Source organism: Monopterus albus, unplaced genomic scaffold (genome assembly GCF_001952655.1).
Source record: "Monopterus albus unplaced genomic scaffold, M_albus_1.0 scaffold227.1, whole genome shotgun sequence".
In the NCBI taxonomy this organism is placed as follows: Eukaryota; Metazoa; Chordata; class Actinopteri; order Synbranchiformes; family Synbranchidae; genus Monopterus; species Monopterus albus.
The window spans coordinates 99,942-120,461 of record NW_018128107.1 but is presented as its reverse complement, the minus strand read 5'-3'; the positions used below and the strand labels follow the sequence as shown (position 1 = coordinate 120,461).

The following is a 20,520-nucleotide window of genomic DNA, read 5'->3' as shown; positions in this document are numbered from 1 at the left end:
GCTGTGTTCAGAGGGAGGCCTCTGTATGCACACACACACTCACACACTCCCCATGGCTCTCCAGAATGTCCTTTAATCAGGTTCTGTTTTGACCTTGACATACACACACAGAAGAAAGCACTAATGACTAAGCTCACACAGGAGGCTGGTCTTTGTACCCTGGTATGTACACCAAAGGCACTCAGCTCTCTGATCTGCCTACTGACCCTTGTACACACCTAACACACTCGTCACACACCCCAGTGTCTCGTCCCCATAAATCTGCAGGAAGGGATCAGAGGATTTTAAGAGCTGTTGGACACTGACCTAGTCCCACAGGTGCCGCACGCTGTTTCCTGTGACTTAGCTGCCCTCTAAACCTGCCTGCTATAACATCACATCATTTTGTGTTCGGGTTGCTCTTTTTAGCTTTGCATTTATGTGTTTTGGACGTGTTGGTTACTGTGTGATCAGTGATCAAAGGCACAGTGTATTGATTTATTGGTCAGTTTTTTCAAAGTCTGGCAGAATCCCATGACTTGATTTATTGTTAATGGTATTTCCATTTACTATTTATACTTTTATTAAGTACATTACAACTCTCAAAATATACTTACTGCTTGTGGCTTATAGAGCTTAGTGTTGAATGGTTGAAATTTTTTGATACAGCACCGGTAAGAAATAGGAATTTTGGTACTGATACCAAAAATGCTGCTTTCTGCTATAAAATCAGCAACATTACGATTTAAGCCAGGCAGTATGTTGGAGCAAAGAATGAGTAAACAAGACCAAAAATCTGTCTAACCATTTGGTACCAATTTCAGATACTTGACAGTTTGTGATTCTCTGCCACCAACACATTTCATTAATTTACCACAGATTGTTTCGCTCTGACAAAGTTGGCAGCAGAGACACAAACAGGAAGTGAGCCATAGTAGAATAAAAGTGGAGGGATCGCTATGCATCAGCCAACTCAGAGCTAAAATCAGATGCCTCAACAGGCAGGCCAGCTGTGGCAGGATCTGGAATGAGTCAGACTTGAGCCATATCTACCCAGTGCTCTACCCTGAGACCAGCAGCACCTCTATGCATGATTGTGTGCACACATTGTCTTTATGCCTTCATGCCGGCGAGAGTTGTGGCTGAAGCCATTGTGTTTTTGGGTTGTCAAAGTATTCGTCAGTACTATTCTCATGAACACAATATTTCAGGAATCCCTTGAGGAAATTTCTTCAACTTTGGCACAAGAGTCCATTTAGACTCAAGGATGAACTGCTTAAATGTTGATGGCCTCCTGTTCCTCTGGTAGTCCTCCACAAGTTGATTGATTTTGCTGAGCTCCTGGTGATTTTCACTGCACAATGTGACAAACCTCTCAATCAGTCCTCTGTATTGGTCTGTAAAAATAGTCTGTAAGCGAAGACAGCATGTTTCTCACTGGAAATTATTCATTAGAATCGTACATGTCATTGTAGTGATAGCTTTTGCCAGAAAGTATGCTTGTTAAGTCTTCACTCCATATATTATATGAGTCTGGACAGACAGCATAGCTTGACTGGTTGGCGGAGGCAGACAACCATGAGGCGGAAATTCTAGTTTGTTCATGATAATAAACCTAAGGACCTCAGTCTCCTCATACTTACCTTGCCCAAGTTTATCTGTCAAGACGTGCCTTTGTAATAAAGTCCTTCACATGCTAAAACAGCCTTTCTGCCCAGACTTCACACAGATGTTGAGTGCCTTACATTTGCAGGGCCCTCACAGGCTCCCCTATTCTAAAATGGCGGATCAGCAGCTCACTGTGTGCTTCAGGTCTCATTGAAGAAAGGAGCAGAATGTTGAAGAGTACAGCTCTTTGTATAAATACATAATCATACAGTGGGTATGGTGAGCTGTGCTAGTTTCAGAGATGTATCCTCCTGCAACATGGAAGTTTGGTAAAATTTAAAAAAAAAAATCATTTCTGTAGTTGTTTTCAGTTTTGAAGCAGACATAAAAATGTAGAGAAGTTGAACTTATGTTCTGTAGGTTCAGTCATTTTCCTATGTGCTGTTTTTCTTGAGGCACATTACATCAGCAGCTACCAATACATCCCATAGTTCTAACAATTCCACTAAGATCTGTAGCGACTTCTAATCTCCTCCTGCCTTTTTTCTTTCTGTTTTCATTTGGTGGAGCTGTGTCTTTTTTTCTCCTCTTGCAGCAAAGCATTGTTAATTCAAATCGCTCCTTGGTGAACTGTCTGAGTGCCAACTCAGTGAATGTGGAGGTGCAAACTTTATGAGTGGCATCATTTTTGATATACCCCCTTGTTCCTGACAAGGTTTTTGTCACTTTGGAACAAGGAGGTTTATCAAAAATGTCTGTCTAGCAGCTACTCATCCCCCAACCACACAACCACACACCCCATCCCCCACACACACACACACACACACACACACACACCAACTTCATTAGCATACATCAAGCTTCCCAACAATGTGACAAACTTCATTTGAACGATCAAAGTGTTGAGAGCTTGTTCCTTTCTGCTGGCAGCTGTCAAAAACCATGTGACAGTACCGAACACAAGGGAAAGTCAAAACTGCAATCTAAAGACTATATATAGATGAAATGTTGACATTTTACGATTACTGGGAGGGGAAAATGACTGCCACTGTTTGCATTCTTCAAAACTCAAGAAACATGCTTTATCAGGAGCAAACAAAATCACATTTTTAAAAAGAGCTTAGGAGATGAAACCTGATTTTACCAGAAATTCAAAGTACCTTTTCGTGGCTTTGAAAAACCGTGTTTCCCTTCCTCTCTTTCTTCCCTGCTCACTCTCATCTGGAGTTCATCAATGACCAAAACCTCATGGAGGTTTTGATTAGCAGTATTGTTCAAAGGCACCCATCTTTTGTCCTGATGATGAGGACGCTTTTTTTTTTTCCAGAGGCCGTCACATGCTTCCTGCCACCTGTCAAAAAAAAAAACATGTCTTTGCTGTAAAAAGATGTTGAATGAAGAGAAATATGTGTATTTGCATGGAGAAAAATAAATTTGTGAAGAAGCGAGAAGATGCAAAGCTGAATGCGCAATGTCTCTCTGGGAAGGAGTCAGGCGTCTTTGGGGAGTTTGAGAGATCCACCAGTTTAGGATTTTAACACAGTTGAAAGATGGTGAATTCTGACATTTTGAATTGGTATTTACCTGTCCTTGTCTGCTTTTTTTTTTCTACATCTGTTAGGCGAGCATACCATACCACAACAGATGTGTTGTTACTGAAAAGGCTGCCACTTCCACCCACACACGTTGCATCGTAAACTCTGGCTAAGCTTTAGTTAGACATGCTGTGGAAAGATGTGATTGGAAATGCTTTGGTCTGCTACAGTGCAGCCAGAGCAGGAATCTATATCAAATGCTTTCAGGTTATTGCAGATATACAGCACAGTACATATTTTTGCATATGTACTATACATGCACTATGTGTGATGCAGGGGTTATTTTATAATAAGAATCTATCATAAACTGTATGTTAAAATACAGCGAATTTAACTTCAGCTCAATGGCCCCCGATGTGCACCAAATAACAGAAAAACAGAATAACAAGTAAAAAAAAACATCTATTGATAAATATGTACATATACAGTATATACATGTTAAAAATGAGCTATTTTATGTACAGTGATTATATCTATAAGTTATTGCACTGTGGTGTTTGCTGTATCTTGTTATATACAGTATATATATTTATAAACATGAATTAACTGTTCACAAGAGTGATGCCCTAGGGAAGAAACTGTCCTTGTGTGTTGGCGTGCGCCGTAGCGCCGTCCAGAGGGGAGCAGTTCAAACTGTTTGTGTCCAGCATGTCAGGGGTCTACAGAAATCTTCTCTGCCCTCTTTTTGACCCGTGAGATGTACAGGTCCTCCATGGAGGGCAGGCTGCCACCGATGATCTTTTCTGTAGTCCTGACTGTCCGCTGGAGTCTGTTCCTGGCCTGTTTGGACAGTGATGGATAAGCAGAGAACACAACATAACATTTATAATAGAACCATTTTGACCATGAAGCCATTAGAACAAACGCTAGATATGTGAACGTAATGTTTCACATAATAAGCTACATGAATTGTAGTTTGGACTTCTCCCTATTGTTGTTGCTAAAGCAAACCTTCATGGCTTGCCTAGTCTGATGGACTGTATTTACACCATCCAGTCATCCTGTAGCTCTCTGTGAGTCCCGGTGAATATGCCATTTCAGCTTTGCCCATTTTAATGTATGGGACGGAAAATGGAGACAGCATTGCCACAAAGGAGCTTGTAATTTAGGCAGAGCGGATCTCTCATTGCAGCGATGACTGCATCATACATGAACCAAGAATGCAAAACTAAGGAGCTTGGCTTTTGAAAAATTTAAGACTTAAATTCAAGAGTGGTTGGTAAGGGATGTATTTATTCAACCATTGTTTATTGCTCTGGTCTGAGGTAGTAGAGTGTGTTTTGTCTTGGCTTTCGATTTTGTTATGACTACAGAAGCTGCTATAGATAGAGATAGATATTTAGAAAATCTGCACTCCCATAGCTTCAGCTCATTTTTTAAGTCCTGGACATTCAAATTAAAGCTTGTGAGACCCTTTCCTGCCACTTGTTTGAAAGTCACTTTCAAATTATCCTTGGTTTCATTCTTATGCAGTGAGAAAAATACATATATCTGTAAACTGATGGACTCTGAACCCAGTGTTATTGGCCCCACTCTTTAAAATGAATAGGGCAGAAGGAGCCTGAAAAATTGGCAAAGTTGTAGCAGGCTAATCTACTGCACGCTGTGTTGAGACAAAGCGAGCTGTTTCATGTTGGAATCATTTATACTGGGGTTGCTTTGAAGTGCTTCCCAATCCCTTTCATTGTGCCCAGGAAGATTAATTAGCCAAAGTCAGAACAATCAGTTAAATCCACAACAAGAAAATTATTTTTGGAAAACCCATCTTTTTCCCTCCATCTCACCTCATTCATGCTCTCTTGAAAGACCAGACTGAGGAGTGAGTGAGTGTGCAGATATTCTTAATGCTAGCTGGACTTTGGCTCTGAGAACATTATGTTTGGTTAAAAAGCTCAAACTCTCTCCTGGTTACACCTTGAAATATGTGAATGAAAACTGTTGCTTTTCACAGCCCCTGTTGTTTCCTCGAGCTCGATAAACTATTCATCAAGCTCTGAATTAATTGATTCAGCAATGCTGAAAATGCTTTTACAAAGCTGCAAAAGCTCTGTGCATGTGTGTGCGTGCATCCATCCATGTGTGTTTGTGGGTAACGTCTGTAATCAGACTCTGGTTTAATGGAGTGCAATTTAGCCCCAGACAGACTTCCTCTAGTCCTCCCCAGTGGAGCTAGCGAGCTAGCTAGCAGTTTAGATGCTGCTGCATTTAATGTGTTGTGCCCTCCAGAAGGGCCCTGTCCTTTTCCAAACCCAGCTGTGCCGAGCCCATAAAAGCACAGCGTCAGATCTGGCTGTAATCATCAGCAGCCGGTAGGGGGTGTTGTGCAGCCTGCGGACCCCCTGTGGAGATGTGAAGGGTGAGGGAATACTCTGAGCCATGAATAAAGAGGGAATACCCACTGTCTGTGTGTAAGTGTGTGCACCTCCTGCAAGGGGAGGTATTTATTTAGCCATCGTGTCTGGAAGTGCATACATACATACAGGCGTGCATGTAAATGGGAAGCAATGATATCAAAGGATTACAGATATAATGACTGACTAATTTAATTGATTAATATTATCAGTTGGCTTTACAGTGAACCTCTTTCTCATGTGTTGAACATTCTTTGTGTCAAAGAAATTTTTTTTTACCCCAAATAGACCAACAAATGACAATAATGCAAATGAAGATCACACTTTTCAGAAGAAGCGTCTCGGATGAGAGGTGAAACATCAGACTTCAGATGCGCTTTTCAGTGTATAATGTCTGTGCAGGTGACTGCATGTGTGTCTGGATCGTGCATATCTGTAAATGTCCTGATTACATTACATTCTCCAGCGCTATTTGTCCTCCCTCTGTTTGCTCAGGTGACTGTGGTGCGTCAGGAGTACGAAGAGAAAATCAAAGGTTTGATGCCGGCTGAGCTCCGACAGGAACTGGAGGACACCATCACCTCTCTGAAAGCTCAGGTGAAAAATGATCAGTTACAGGCGAGACTAGTACAAACATGCCAAACATATTCAATCTGCTGAGTTTCAGTAATGTTAAAAATGGTCTCAGTCTGCAAAACATTCTTCCTTCTCCATTTATTCATACCTTTTCTATGATTTTACCCAATGCAGTCTAGTTTTTCTAGGTTAACCTAAACACTTCTCCTTTTACTGTATCTAAACATAATTCACAAATATCTAACATTTCAGTCCTTTTTCTTATTTAGGCTGTGTTTAATAAAACCACTACCATAAGTAACCCTCTACCTATTAATTCCCTGCAGGTTCACTCAGCCAGAGGAACCGGTTGTGATTGGAAATTAGACTATGAATTAAGGGGCAGTGGGGTGAAATCATGAGTTTGCAGCACAAAGTACCAGGTTTAAGTGAGCAGGGTACTGAAACCCAGCCTGCTCAAGGACGCCCGCTTTATAACAAAGACTCCGTCCTTGCAGTGTAAATTGAAAAGTCACATATAAAATGTTTGTTTACAAGAGCCCAACTGATGTGTTACTGTTTTGCTACTCTGTTTTAATCAGTCAGACAGGTAGAAACATGCCAGTCTTACTTGTTTGCATGCGACCAAAGATGTCTTATGTATGGTTCTGGTACGGCACTTAATCATAGACACACTCATGTAGCCATGTCGTCCACTAAACTGCAATAAAGGACTTTCATTTTCTCTGCATTTAAAACTGTAAAATTGGCTTTTCTGTAATAATGTTAAGATCCTGCACAAGCTTCTATAAAGTGGGCTCAGCATAAACCTCTGCCTTGGTCAAAAAAGGTCTTCCAAGATCCCATTTCAGTGCACAGACCACAGCTCTGTGATCACGTGTTCCTAAAACGGAATTCGTAACCAGAGCAGTCACTCCTCTCATTAACGTCTTGTGTTTTGCACATTAAAGTGCATTATTTTTTCACAGGGGAAAAAACGGTGGGGAGAGCTTTCATGTCTCTGGAGGCATCTGACCACATTTCAGTGGGGTTTTGTACATACTTCACCCCTGTGAAGTGCCAGATGAAATGCTAGACCTTTACTGAGGTCTCCCCCACAGAAAGGAATGTAGTCCCAGAACAATACAGATCCTTTTGGAGCTGTGATTATTCTGCCAGGCTCTACATGCTGTGTAAAAATGTAGATGGAGTTTATTTTCACTTTAGTCAAAGACACTTTGTAAATAAACTCATGCTTTGTAACCAAACAAAAGAATATTGCTGCCTCCTCTCACAATGTCCTAACCTCAACTAAGCTGGCTCATAATCTTCCCTCTGTCCCTGTGTGGCGTAACCCCGTTGCCCTTATCTTCTGACCTACAGCCCGTGCTGTCCCGACCCCTGGGCTCAGCAGCTAAGCCTTTCTTCCACTTTTTTCTTCTTAGCTAAAACCCTCCACCCAGAAGCACAACTGAATCAAAGCTGTCTACCTTCTCCACTGCCCATATCGGCATCCTCATACATGTTGTACTCTCTCTGGTGTCCTGCTTCCCTCACTCTGATCACACATGTAATCAGAGTGAATTCATGTTGTACCAAACTTTGCACTGTGTCTGTGTTGCAGGTTAACTTCCTTCAGAAGAGAGCGTCTGTGCTACAGGAAGACCTGGATGCCTCTCGCAGCAGGAGGTTAGCATGATCGTTTAGACTGTATAGAAACATGGGTGCATATGTGCGTGTACGTAGTTCATGTGAAAGTTTACACTTCTGTAAAATGCATATATGCATATGTTCAAATGCTTTGCTATTGTAACTCAGACAGTGAGTACAGATAAGTATGAACATCCAGAATGGCTAATGGGCTTACAGTACACCTTAATGGTGCAGATGGAGTACATTAGAGGAAGTCTTGTCTTTGACTATGACAGCTTCCAGCCCTGAGGGCTTTGATTTGGCTCCAATCTGTCATACTTAAAGAGCCATTTATGTTTTTATGAAAAGCACCTATACATACTCACTGATAAGAGGTTTAGTCAAACGATGCTGCCGCTTACATCTCTGAAAACATCTCTCAGGACTGTCAGTCATGCACAGTAATTAACCAGTTATTTCACTGTCCTCTGCCTCACAGCATAAAGTGACTGGCTTTCTTCAGAATCGATGCACAAACATTATTGTGTTGGTTTAATGGTTTCCTGTTGATATAACCCAGCTGTTTCTATACAGGTTCACCACTGGAGAACCACAGCCTGACCCTGCACTGGGGCATAAAGGATAAGACATCCAGTCAGATGTGAGCATTGCTGACTGTTACAAGTATTTTACACACCTGTCACACCACTGGACCAGTCATCTTTTAGTTTGATGTGCTGTCACCTCCCACAAGTTTACATATGAGCTATTTATTCATTGTCATATTTTCAGTTTTGTTTTGTCTCATTGAAAAAACAATATTTGCATGTACCCAGCTAGTTAAATTGTTCAGTTTTATATTGTTTACATCATTAACTTGATATCATTGTTACTGATATTTGATATCAGTTTCCATAGCCTCTCAAAAATGCATAATTTTAATAAAAGACTTTGCATCATTTTCTGTCATGCTACGTTTTTTCCTTTAAGCATGTTTTTCATTTTCTTCAAATACCTTATAGGCATAAGCTTATAATTAATCTGTCAATTAAGGGAAGTCATGCTGTTGCCCTTGTTTTTATATGACCACAGCCCGCATGTTAACCAGCCTGGCTGTGTAACTGTACACTAAAGTCAAAGACCTTGAATCCCCCTTTCCCCCAGCACTATTTTGCATCGCCTTTGTGCTCAAGTCCCCATTTGAACTGTAAAGAGTAGTTGGGGGTTTGTGGTTGGTTCATATAAAGAGCACAGCAAGTGGACTGTTTGAACCTCAAGCCAAATGCTACAGTCCTTGAGCCCAGTGTTTCCCCCTCTGCCACCACCTTGTGTTTTACCAGCAGCTCCACTCAAACCAAAGTCAAATTAATCAGACCAGAGTTCACAAAATGGCCACCGTATCTCCAGCTCTCCTCCGAAGGTTTTATGATGAACCAATGATAATTGAGCCCCCATCCGCTGGTATTCTGCGTTTCTGGTAGGTGAGGAATGCATGGGCTTGAATTCTGATCATTTCAAAAGAAATTAATATATTCCAGTCAGATTTGATTTCAATGGGTTCCCCACACTTATTTGCATTGGAATTGTTTTCTTTTTACACCCGCAGTTCACGCACTTCCACGTGTTCCCATTGTCCGTGACCTTTTCTGCTGTCTCCAAACGAAACACTATACCTTGCTCTGTGTTTATTTGATGTGCTGATTCTGCTGGCCAGGCAGGGAGAGCAAGACGGGGAGAAGAAACAAAAAGAAAGACGAGAGGAGAGAGGGCTATCACGTCGACATCTGAGAAACAGGAATTTAGTCTTTCAGCACAAAGTCTGTTATTTCTGGAAGAAGCGCACAGAGGATTCATAACAGCACCATACATTACATGATGTGCACTTGTGTGCATGTAAGCAATTCTAGTGGACATGTTCGCATGTAGTGTATACGTGATTAGATTTGTGCATCAGTAACAGCCTCAGTATGCTTCAAATGAACTAGAACGTACACGTGGTATAACCTGTTTTAAGGCTGAAGCCTGAGTCTTGCATTTCATTGCATTTCTTAGTTTTGACCCAATAAATCACACAAAAGGGGATAAAGAGTAGTGTTACACCAAAAAAGGACATAGACATTTTTGGAAGAGGTGTTGGAAGAGTCTTTTAACCAGGCATGCATCTTTTTCATGGATTGTCTCCAGATTCTCTTGATTTCATGTTATGTTTGCAGCTAGGCTAACCATAGAAAGACAATAATATAAGGACAGTATACTAAACCACAGATACCATGTACAGTAAGCCTTCCTTCACTTCACCATTAGATCCAATCAGATATACACATGTGTTTCATACCTACCTGAGCTTGTACACAAAGTCTTGGACTCAGTCCAGTTCTACCCTTAGAAAGGATGTTTTAGATACTGTTAGATGATCCAAAAAACACTTCATTTAAAACAGTTTGTAGCCCTGTACGCACTGCCCTTTCAAGGCAGGATTGGTACGCCTTAATACCATTTCCTGAGGAACCCAGGATGGCAGGCCATTTTCGTTCCGCCTTGGGAGGTAGTACCAGAGGTGAAACAAAGGGCAGACGTGCCCTGTGCAGAAAGGGTGAACTGGCGGTCCAGGACCAAGTGCTACGTTTTGATGGCATAATGTGTGCAACACTATCACCGGTGTGACATCATTCCTGATGTCACAAACACATTGACTGTAGTTATTACTCAGAACATTAGCACACATAACAAGAAACACGCTAACCAATTTTGTGTGAAGTGGAAAAAAAACATGCTTGAAGAACCAACAAAGCTACATTTGCATTTATTTCTGCTGACATTGTTCTTTCGGCTTTTGGGCTACTGGCGCAAAATTTATGTGACAGTTGACACAGAGCGATGTCATGTATCACTTCTGGTGCAGAATGCCGGCCTTCCATCTGAATTCACAGGCTGGCTGGCCATCATACCGCCCTTAGATCTGTATGAACAGTACAAGAGCGGGATAGTGGCAGCCCTCTGGGACAGTAGTACGGCGGGATCTCTGTGTAAAAACAACTTGTGGTTCAACTTTACATGAAGCTGCTGATACGGTTAAAGCTATTTGGTGCTCGTTAGCCCGTGTTTTCCTTATTTACACCCAAATAGGCTCAGGCCATAGCCTGCCCTTTAACCTGTGTTGCTATTCTGATGTAGTTTCACTCTAATCAATTGTCTACTACCAAAATAACCTCTGTTGTGCTTGTGTAAATACAAGCCATGAATCTCACTTCCACATGGACCCATTAAGGATCAAAGTCCTCTCTTCCTGTCACTTATCTCCACATCAGACAATGGATTGTTGTGGGACAACAGTAAAGGACGGTCTGGGAGCGCCCAAGGTGTCCACTCATCCACCATATTCTTGCTTAGTGCTAGTGCTCACTGCTGGTGTGACACTGGTCCATGTGAACTTTGGGTAATTTTCATGTTTGCTTCAACTGAAGGATTTAAGGTTTCATTGTTTGCACAACTTCCACTGCACACAAGGTCAAATCTGCTGTATGACACCGAATCAGAAATGTAGAGCAACTGTGGTTTCTCTTTAAGTTGCTGTGCTGCGGAACCTGAAACCAGATTTAGTTTTTAAGTTTTCATGTGCAATATCACCAAGGTTGTTTGAGGACAGGAGTTCAAAGACTGCAGTAGTTTCTAATCAGCTATCTAATACATTGATTTGAGGTCATTCGCTGCCTCTTCTCTGCTTGTTACAGTTACACTTGTAATTTGTGGTGTGTGCGCTTCACTGAGCCCTTGTGACAGGACTCTGGGATTGACTGTGCATCAGTGAGTGATTGACAAAGTTACTGTATGTGATTCATGTGTCACTGGATCTTTTTATAGAGCTGTTGTCTGAGTCAGACCCTAAGAGGCTTGTCTTTGGCTGCTGTACGCTGCTCGAATAGATAAACTTATCACCGATGCTTCTCACACAACACACACACACAAAATACCCTGAACACATTTCACTTACACTATTTATTCTGTCTTCCATCATGTTTTCTGCCTCATCTGTCTTTGTCTCTCTCTCCTAGCTTGTATTTTTCTCTCTTTGTTCCTTCCGTATTTACGGCAGTGATTTTTTTTTTCCTTTTTTCTCAGCCTTGTCACTCAAACACAACAAGAGCTATGAAAAAGATATGCAGCTGATTTGAGAATAAGTGGGTTAGAAGGTGGGTAGTAGGTTGTTTGCGTGATTGAGGCATGACTCTGCTGTCTGGACTGATAGTGTGGGTTGAGCAGAGGGACAGAAGACAGTGTAGGAGGTTTTTCTGTATCACTTGCCCTGTGTCTGGGAATTTGGCATCTCTGTCTCGCACTTTCTCACATCCTCTTTCCATATTATACACAAGTTCTTGCACTAAAAGTGGTAATGGGTGAGTAGATAAGGGCCACACCTGCACTAATGTTGGGGCGGCTGTGGCTCAGGAGGTAGAGCGGGTCGTCTCCTAACCGGAAAATTAGCAGTAACCGGTAAATTAGCGGTAACACATCGCAGTGTCACCCAGCAAGACACTGAACCCCCAGTTGTTCCCGTTGATGTCACCAGTGTGTGACTGCTTGGGAGTGCGAATGGGTGAAAGCGTGGCACAGTGGTTAGCGCTGTGGCCTCACAGCAAGAAGGTTCTCAGTTTGAGCCCGGGTTTGCATGTTCTCCCTGTGTCTGCATGGGCTCTCTCCAGCTTCCTCCCACAGTCCAAAGACATGCAGCTTAGGTTGACTGGTGACTCTAAATTGCCGTTAGGAGTCAGTGTGTGTAGTTATTTGTCTACATGTCAGCCCTGTGACAGACTGGCGACCTGTCCAGTGCCCCACCTCTTGCCCAGATGATCTGCACTTGGACACCTGAAAAGTGAAATTTGTATTTTTCAGTGTTCAGCATCTCCATTCTGCTTTTTCAAATTGACTGCTGTCTTGGGGACATGGTGCTTGTCTGAATGTGATAAACATTACCGATAATCTTCTTGTCAAGAGCCTGGCCCCATCACAGCACGTTTCTGTTGGTGCTCACACCAGTGATACGTCACACACCTCTCTAATGGAGGAATAGGAAGTGTGGAAAGAGATAAAAATCTAATGTCTGTTGAATGAATGAGCACGTTAATCACCTTAACGGTCTGGGACCCCTGCACTCCTAAGTCAGGGAAGAGGAAGAAGAGGTTAAAGTGATGGATTAAGGATGAGTCAGGGAGCCCAGAGTTCAGGCTAAGATCGATTCTCGCTGTCCTGTCAAGCATGGTGGAGCACAGGTGTCTGGCCTGTGCAGCGTCTGCATGGTGCTTCAGTGTGAGCGGCAGAGGAAATGAAAGTCATTACTGTCAGTTTGGAGTGAGCTTCATGGCCCAAACGGGATTAGACAGTGCATCCGACATTGTTTCTATACATTGGTAGACTTAAAAGTCAAGCGCAAAATGGGATTAAAACGAAGGGAAAAACCAATAAATAACCTTCAACACCACCCCCGTTTTTTGCTTCTCTTTTATTTCTTCTCATTGCTACCAATTCCCTACCTATTCCAAGTCTCCTCCTTTCTTCATAGTCTTTTCTCTTTCACCTGTCTCGCTCCCTATTCCACTCTCCCTGGCGCATCTCTCTTTACCTTCTTCCATCTTTCACACACACACATCCCCATCATCAAAATGCACAGGTAGGCTCTGACTCCCACTTGCACGTTACACTCTCTGTTTTGCAAAAACTCATCCTTCTGGGGCCAAGCGGTGCCTGAAATCCAGCTACACTTCCCTCAAACTGGGCCTTTTCCAAAACAACACCCCCCTCTCCGTTCAGCCCCGTAACAAACTGTCAAATTGTTGCCCTTCCTTAACTTTTAAGGGTATTATGCACCATGTCCAACTTCAAAGCCCGTCTTAACTCCACACTTTAATTGTATCTTCCCTAGCTCTCTGCATGCCATTTGATTCTGCTGACAACAGCACTTCTCCCTCTGTTGTCATTTATCCTTCTACTCCCATCCTCTTCTTCAACTCTTTAGGCCTCACTTAAGTTAGATGGTTGTTGCGCCAACACCATCACAGCTCCTCTCATCAGCTCCTTGCACCCTTCAGAGGCCATTGTCCCCCTGTTGTCACCCAGTTTGAAGAGGTAGCCTCCATTTCCTCTCTGGGCAGCCGGTTGTTGCCTGGGGTGTGTACACACTAAACAAACTTGAAACGGTAACCCCCGTCCTGCATCGGTTGTCTCCTGCTCACTTTATCTGCTCTCTCTCTCTCTCTATCTGTCTGTGTAAGCCGACTTCTTCCTCATGGCCCTGGATGATAATTGCCATGAGCTTTCCTCTTAGTTTCATTTTCCATTGTCCTCCCCCAAATTCTTGGCTCTGGCTTGAGATAAAGGGATGAGTACTTCAAAGAGGTCTGCACAGAGTTTAACCCCAAGCCGAAAGGAGCAGCACACAATGCTGTAATTGAGAGCAGTTACTGATCACAGAGAGGACACACTCTGTTTATGACTGCAGCTGAGGTGGCCAGCAGGAGATATGACAGGACAAAGTTGCTCAGGAGACCATATGTTAAACACGTTTACTCTTCTTAAGTTGTTTTTCATCAAATATGACTTTAGATAATCATAGAAACGTTGCTTTGTGTGTGAACTGATTGGGCCCATAAGTGATTTATGCTGCCCTTACAACTCTATTTATAGTGCTCTTTGTAGTCAGACTGAATTTGACCTGTCCCTGTAATAATATCTTCCCAAACAGAGACACCGTTACACCCCATAACCTCTCACCCCTTGGCTCCTGGTCCTATAAAAAAGGGCCCCCTGGTCTCAGGCCACTTACAGACCTGGGGTCAGCTCCTGAGGGGCAGCAGGGAAGGCCCAACCTATGGCGACCTCCCATAAGCCATGGAGGGGGTAGACAAGGCAGGACATGAGGGCACAACTGGCCCCTGGTACTGGCAGGGGGTCTGCACAAATCGCCATGGTGATGGTTTCCACCCTGGTGTGTTTACTGTCAGAGCTGAGCCATGACCCTCCAAAGTTAACAAAGCCTGACACTGTCTGGGTAACACTCTGTGTATTAGCCACATGACCTGTACACCTAGAGAGACCCACACTGTGGAGATGAGCTTTTAGGAATGGCGTTTGTGCAGACTTGTTTTACTTGTGAGTCATAGATAGATCGGTATATACTTTATTGATCCTGAGGGAAATTCAGGGTCATTAGTGTCTCAAATCTGGCATGGTTGTTTCCTACCTTGATCTTTAAAGTTGTTCTGCTTATTTGTCAGACATACCCATGAGATGAACTCAAATACTGCTGACACTGCTGTTTGTTTCAACCATCAATTACTTGTAGCTGCTAATTTCAACTGTTCATCTGTTACCTTTAACTATTTTAACCATTTGGCCATTACTTCTAGCTATTTCGACTACTTATTTGTTATGTTTAGCTATGCAGTTTAACAACGAATCCACTGATAAGTTACGTTTATCCATCTGTTCCAATCATTTATCTATTACCTTTAGTTAGCTTTCCACCCTGCTCACATGCTTTTGACTACAGTACCCTGGTGTTGCAGCTAACTCACTAAGTGGATAGGCTATATATTTTTTATTCAAATCATATAGACTGCACAGCCTCTCCATAAGCAGCTGCAGAAATACCCTAGGGTGCAGGAGACAGTGTAGCTGCCTCTGGTTGGGAATCACTGCTGTTCCTCTTTTGCTGGGACAGTGAGTTTGATGTTTCGTGATAAGAGCACACAGTATTTGAAGGCAATAAAGCAGCTTTGAATGATGAGTAATCTGTTAATCATCGTGGCAACTTCAAGAGCAATTTAACCTTGATGGGAAGTGAGGCAGCAAGAGAGAAAGTTTCATAGCACCTTTAGCAAACAGGCTGATCAAGATGTTTGCTGTCTTTGTGCTGTGTACTTTTTGAACCCCTGTCCTCTGAGACAACTAGGACACACAGACATCTACTGTCTCTCTTTCAAGAATATAGCCAGTCATCTTACATAAAGAGTCCCCTGTGGTGGCTCATTTGAAATGCTAACTAAAACACTGCTGACTCTGTTCTATAAACACTATTAACGTCACTGATTGTAACCAGTCCAGTACAAATAAAGCAAAGTGCAGAGTCCAAAATGTGCGTTGCTGTGTGTAACCAAACATCTCCTCCCAGTCGGACCAGTGAATGGGTGTGTATTGAATGTCTGAGCTGTCTATAGGCTTTTTACTCCTGTTTACGTTCTCTCATGCTGCTGTTAAGGAGGATGCACAGTCAGAGCTGAGGAGAGAAGCAACTCTTCTGTTGTTTGCGTGGTATGATAAACATGCCCTCAGTGAACAGATGTTCTAATGTGCATGTGCTCTTATTGCCACTGGTGGGAGCTGTGGAGTAAAAGCACCACTGTGATTTGATTTCTTCTTGCAACAGGCTGTATCTTAATGACAAGTGAGGATGATTAAAGTCACTGTTATTTAAAAAGCATGTTTTCGAGCCTGAGTTAGAGAACTTATGTCCTTCTTTAAATCCTGAAGCAAGGGCACTGACCTGTGGTTCTGTCCTTTCAACTGAGTTTCTTAAGGGGGTCCATATAATAGGTTCTTTATTATACTGGGTCTTTGTCTTCTTATTATGTGACCAAAAAAATTCATATGATGATATAAATATGCTATTTGATACACGCTGGTGCATGCATTGTGCGTCCTCGGGATTCCAGCGGGTTAATCTGGAGAACTATGCGGATCTTGAAAAGAAAAGATCCCTGCGTCTTTAAAGTTTATGTAGCAACAGAGGGATTGTAGCGATAATGCCACTGGGGCGGCAGATCAGTTACTTCTGACGCTCCAAAGCCTCAGGGAGTTGGCTCAAGATTGCTTGTCTTTGATAAGGTCCTCACGATGTAGCTGCAACTTCGAGATCTGGGAAAAGATTGGCAAACCGCGGTAAAAGGGTCGCAGGTGTAGGAATAAACCAAGGAACCTTTAAAATACGTTACAGCCGCTGTGGATGAAACGTATCTTTAAATCTGCGCCGCTCGTTTTGCTTTATTAGGAGGCATCGGGCTCCAATTGTTTTTTATGCAGCTGCCGGGACCCGGCAGTCGGCTCTTTACTTTGAAGTGCGCTGCTCCAGCCTCTCGGTTCAGTTGGTGTTGGAGTCGCCTACGGGAGAGACCTACAGAGCGGCATGGCAGCCTGAAACCATAGGGAGGAGGAAAAAGAGGAGGGAGAATAGCTGTATTTTTCCCTCTCGAATGTATTTTCTCTTCGTAAACCGGCTCAGACTTGAACGGACTCTTATGTGGACGCGTTGCGCAGGCGAGCACTGTGGATTATACGCGCTTTTCGTGTGGATAAAAACAAGGGTTTAATCTTGAGGCGAGAACTCGTGGATCGATGGTAAGTTACAAGAGTGAGTGCCTCCTCAAACTGGCCCCCGTTGGAGTCCCTTTGATGTGCTGCTGCCTCGGCTTTGAAGTAGCCCAACGCTGTGGGGCAAATTAGGCGCTTTTCCAACGTTTAAAGACCAAAAAACGCACAGAGTCCTTTCTGTAGCGTTTACTCCATTTTCTTTTCGACATTTGTTTCATTTCACATTTAAAGTTAAGGTAGAAATATCTAAGTACTGGTTTCTTTTTTGTGGGATTCCTCCCACTCAACATCCTTGGTGTAGTTGGGATTGGACGTTAGAGGGGTTGTTTTGCCTTAAAGAAACTTTGACTGACTGTGAGGCCGTATTAAATAGATCGGGCTGTAACGTACGCGGTCTCCTGGTTAATCTACAGTGTTGAATTGGTTATTTGCTTCGAGAAGCCCATTGCAAGGTTTTGATTCATGGCTGTGCCTGGGGCTGCTTTCTGACAAGTTTAACACTGGAGCGGTGTAACCGTGCGCAGTGATACAAAGTGGCATCTGAAAATGTTGCACATCAGAGGCTGATACAAGGTAAAACTGATGCCAGGCGTTGTAGTAGGCACATGGAACAACAGATAACTGGATTAGTTTGTTTTTTTAAACATCTGATCTTGTAGCAGTGAGTGGCAGGCTACACCAAACACACAGCAGCAGACTCCATCAGATATTTTGGTCACGTTTGTCGATCTCTTCCAGTTTGGCCCCACATCGGTGTCCTACAGGTATTCACGGGGAGGATCGATTTGACATAACTTAAGTCGCTTGTGATGAGATGTAGAAATGTCTACACAGTCATTTAAATAAAGTGGACAGAAATCCTCTAACCCAGCGGCGTGATAAGCGCCAAAAAAGACGAATTCTGGCGTTTTTATGGATAAATTACTTATTAATGGTGTCCACTTCAAAAGCCAGTAGCAATTTCTCGTGTTGTAGGCGAAATGGAAAACGATGTAAATGTCTTTTTCGGTGGTTTTCCACTAGGCAGGATCACTGTTAAATTCTTGTTAATTCGCGTCCTAAGTAGCGCATCTGTAGAAATCACGTTCCAGGCTGAGATGTGGAGAGCAGCCGTTTATGCAGCGTTTTCTGGGAACTAACCGTGTTTTTCAGTAAAACTCTGTGAGGGTCTGAAGAGACACTTTGAAGTTGGGGCGGATCTGGTTTTGATTAGATCTCTTCTGTGTGTTTCAGAGAGGAGACGAGCAGCCAGAGAAGCTCCCCCGCTGACATAAGAGAGTGAGGACGTTACAGTAGAAGCTCAGAGGAGGCGGACAACACTCACACTCGCTCCTGGCGCCTTCAGAGCCATGAGCCGGGTGTTTACGGACCACAGCGCCAGTAGTTTCCGAGAAGATGCTCCTCGACCCCCAGTGCCTGGGGAGGAGGGCGAGGCGCCCTGCTACCCTGGCAAACTCGCTATGGTGAAATCCCTGGAACCCCCCAAATCGGTTTTGCTCGGCTCTCCGGGTACCTCGGCGAGGAGGAACGAGGATGGTCTTGGGGAGCCAGAGGGGAGCGCCTCCCCGGATTCACCTCTTTCTCGGTGGACAAAGTCTTTGCACTCTCTCCTCGGGGATCAGGATGGGGCTCTTCTTTTTAGGACATTCTTGGAGCGAGAGAAATGTGCCGATACTCTAGACTTTTGGTTCGCATGCAATGGCTTCAGGCAAATGGACCTCAAGGATACCAAAACGCAGAGAGTCGCCAAAGCAATTTACAAGCGCTACATTGAAAACAACAGCGTTGTTGCCAAGCAGCTCAAGCCCGCGACTAAAACATTCATTCGGGATAATATCAAGAAGCAGCACATAGACTCGGCAATGTTCGACCAGGCGCAGACCGAGATCCAAACCAACATGGAGGAGAACGCATACCAGATGTTTCTGACCTCTGACATTTATCTCGAGTATGTGAGGACTGGTGGAGAAAACCCGAATCACGTCACCTCGAACGGGTTGGGCGACCTGAAAGTTGTATGTGGATACCTGCCAACGCTCAATGAAGAGGAGGAGTGGAGTTGTGATTTTAAAGCCAAAGCGCTGGTTGGACTGTCAGTAAAGGCGCACAGGGCCCCCGTGTCCATGAGGACGGTGGAGGTGATGGAGAGGGGATACAGGTATGGCTGCACCAGCTTTAAATTGTGTTTAGCTTCAGAACCAGCTGCACATAAGTAGACTACTAATCAATATAGTCTAATGTTATGCGTTTTTCTAGAGCACAAGTTTCCCACTCTTCACTTCAGGGTTTCTAAGTTTGTAGCAAATGGTCTGTCACTTCTTCACTCTCTGGCTGCTCTCACCAGCCCTCTGCTGGCACTGGCCTGGATTTCTGCAGCTTTGAAGTAGTTCTGCAGAATAAAAAGTTGGCAGAACACGGCTAACTCTGACCCCAACCGGCAAATAATGGATGATGACATTGCTGTACTGTGCCTTCACTGTCCTCGTAGATATAAATCTATAGCAGATCTGTTGATGGCACATTGGAATAGATGCTCGGTAGCTAATGGGGCACAACATCTCAAACTTAATTTTAACCTCTGTAATGGGTAGGACAGGCAATGACAGCTGACAGCTATCTTCTCTGGAGAACAGACAGCAAATGTGTTGGTAGGAGTGGCGGGTTGTTCACATCCCACTTTCCTTTAGTGTGATGCCTGTTTGCCAGACTGGTGCCTTTCTCTGCCCTCCCATTGTCACCCAAGACATTCACAACATGTGGAACTTGTTTCTGTCTTTTCTGCTTCCCTCTCCTCACCTCTTCTCATCCGACTAAAGTTTTATTTAAAGGAAAAAGAAAGCAAACCCTAAATGGCAGCAGCTACAGTACAGAATCAACACCACCACCTCCCCACCGCAGCCCTCTCACTTTCTTCTTCTCTCTTGTTTGCGTTAGTTCTCTTCTGATCCCCTCCTCTGTTGCCCCCCACCCCCTGGCTTCTCCACTTTTATCTTTCATCCTTTTGAAAACTCAGGGATGGGGACTATGAGGCTTGCTTTTGGAGCAAAAGTGAGGGGAAAAGGAATGGAAAGGAGTGAGGGGGGTATTAGGAGCGGCAGTGCAACTCCTGAAAGAAAGGGAAGGAGGCTATATGGGGGGGTGAGAGAGAGAGAGACAGGGAAGGAAGAATGCAAGGCCAGCTGTGTTAAATACCTGGCTCTGTGCAAGCCATTCTGAAGGTCAGCCCGGAGCTGGGGTATACAGCTTTAGCCATGCCAAGTGTTTCCCCTCTGCACGGAGACCCCCCTTTTTCTCATTGCTTTTTTTTTTCTTCTTCTTCAACACACTCTTATGCTTCCGCTCTACACTTTTAAAAAAAATTCTGGTCACTGCCCCCTTTTCTCCTCCTCCTGTGCCACGGGAAGAATGCATACTCAGCGGGAGATGTATGCTGAGGAAAG

General features: G+C 43.6%; 2 protein-coding genes across 7 annotated transcripts in view; both read left to right on the top strand.

The window, feature by feature from the left end:
• The window catches only part of cep112 (centrosomal protein 112), a 99,012-nt gene extending 90,374 nt beyond the window's left edge, over positions 1-8,638 (top strand). For all 4 annotated transcript variants that reach the window (XM_020619846.1, XM_020619847.1, XM_020619848.1 and 1 more), the window contains 3 exons: positions 6,029-6,130; positions 7,713-7,777; positions 8,315-8,638. In XM_020619846.1, coding sequence (XP_020475502.1) covers positions 6,029-6,130; positions 7,713-7,777; positions 8,315-8,366 — 219 coding nt within the window. In that variant the 3' untranslated portion in view covers positions 8,367-8,638. The remainder of the gene's footprint in view (positions 1-6,028; positions 6,131-7,712; positions 7,778-8,314) is intronic.
• A 3,902-nt stretch (positions 8,639-12,540) lies between these two features.
• axin2 (axin 2 (conductin, axil)) overlaps positions 12,541-20,520 on the top strand; it is a 19,323-nt gene continuing 11,343 nt past the window's right edge. The window contains exons 1-2 of one of the 3 annotated variants that reach the window (XM_020619830.1): positions 12,541-16,651; positions 18,314-19,238. In XM_020619830.1, coding sequence (XP_020475486.1) covers positions 18,430-19,238 — 809 coding nt within the window. In that variant the 5' untranslated portion in view covers positions 12,541-16,651; positions 18,314-18,429. The other 2 variants (XM_020619828.1, XM_020619829.1) reach the window with 2 other exon arrangements.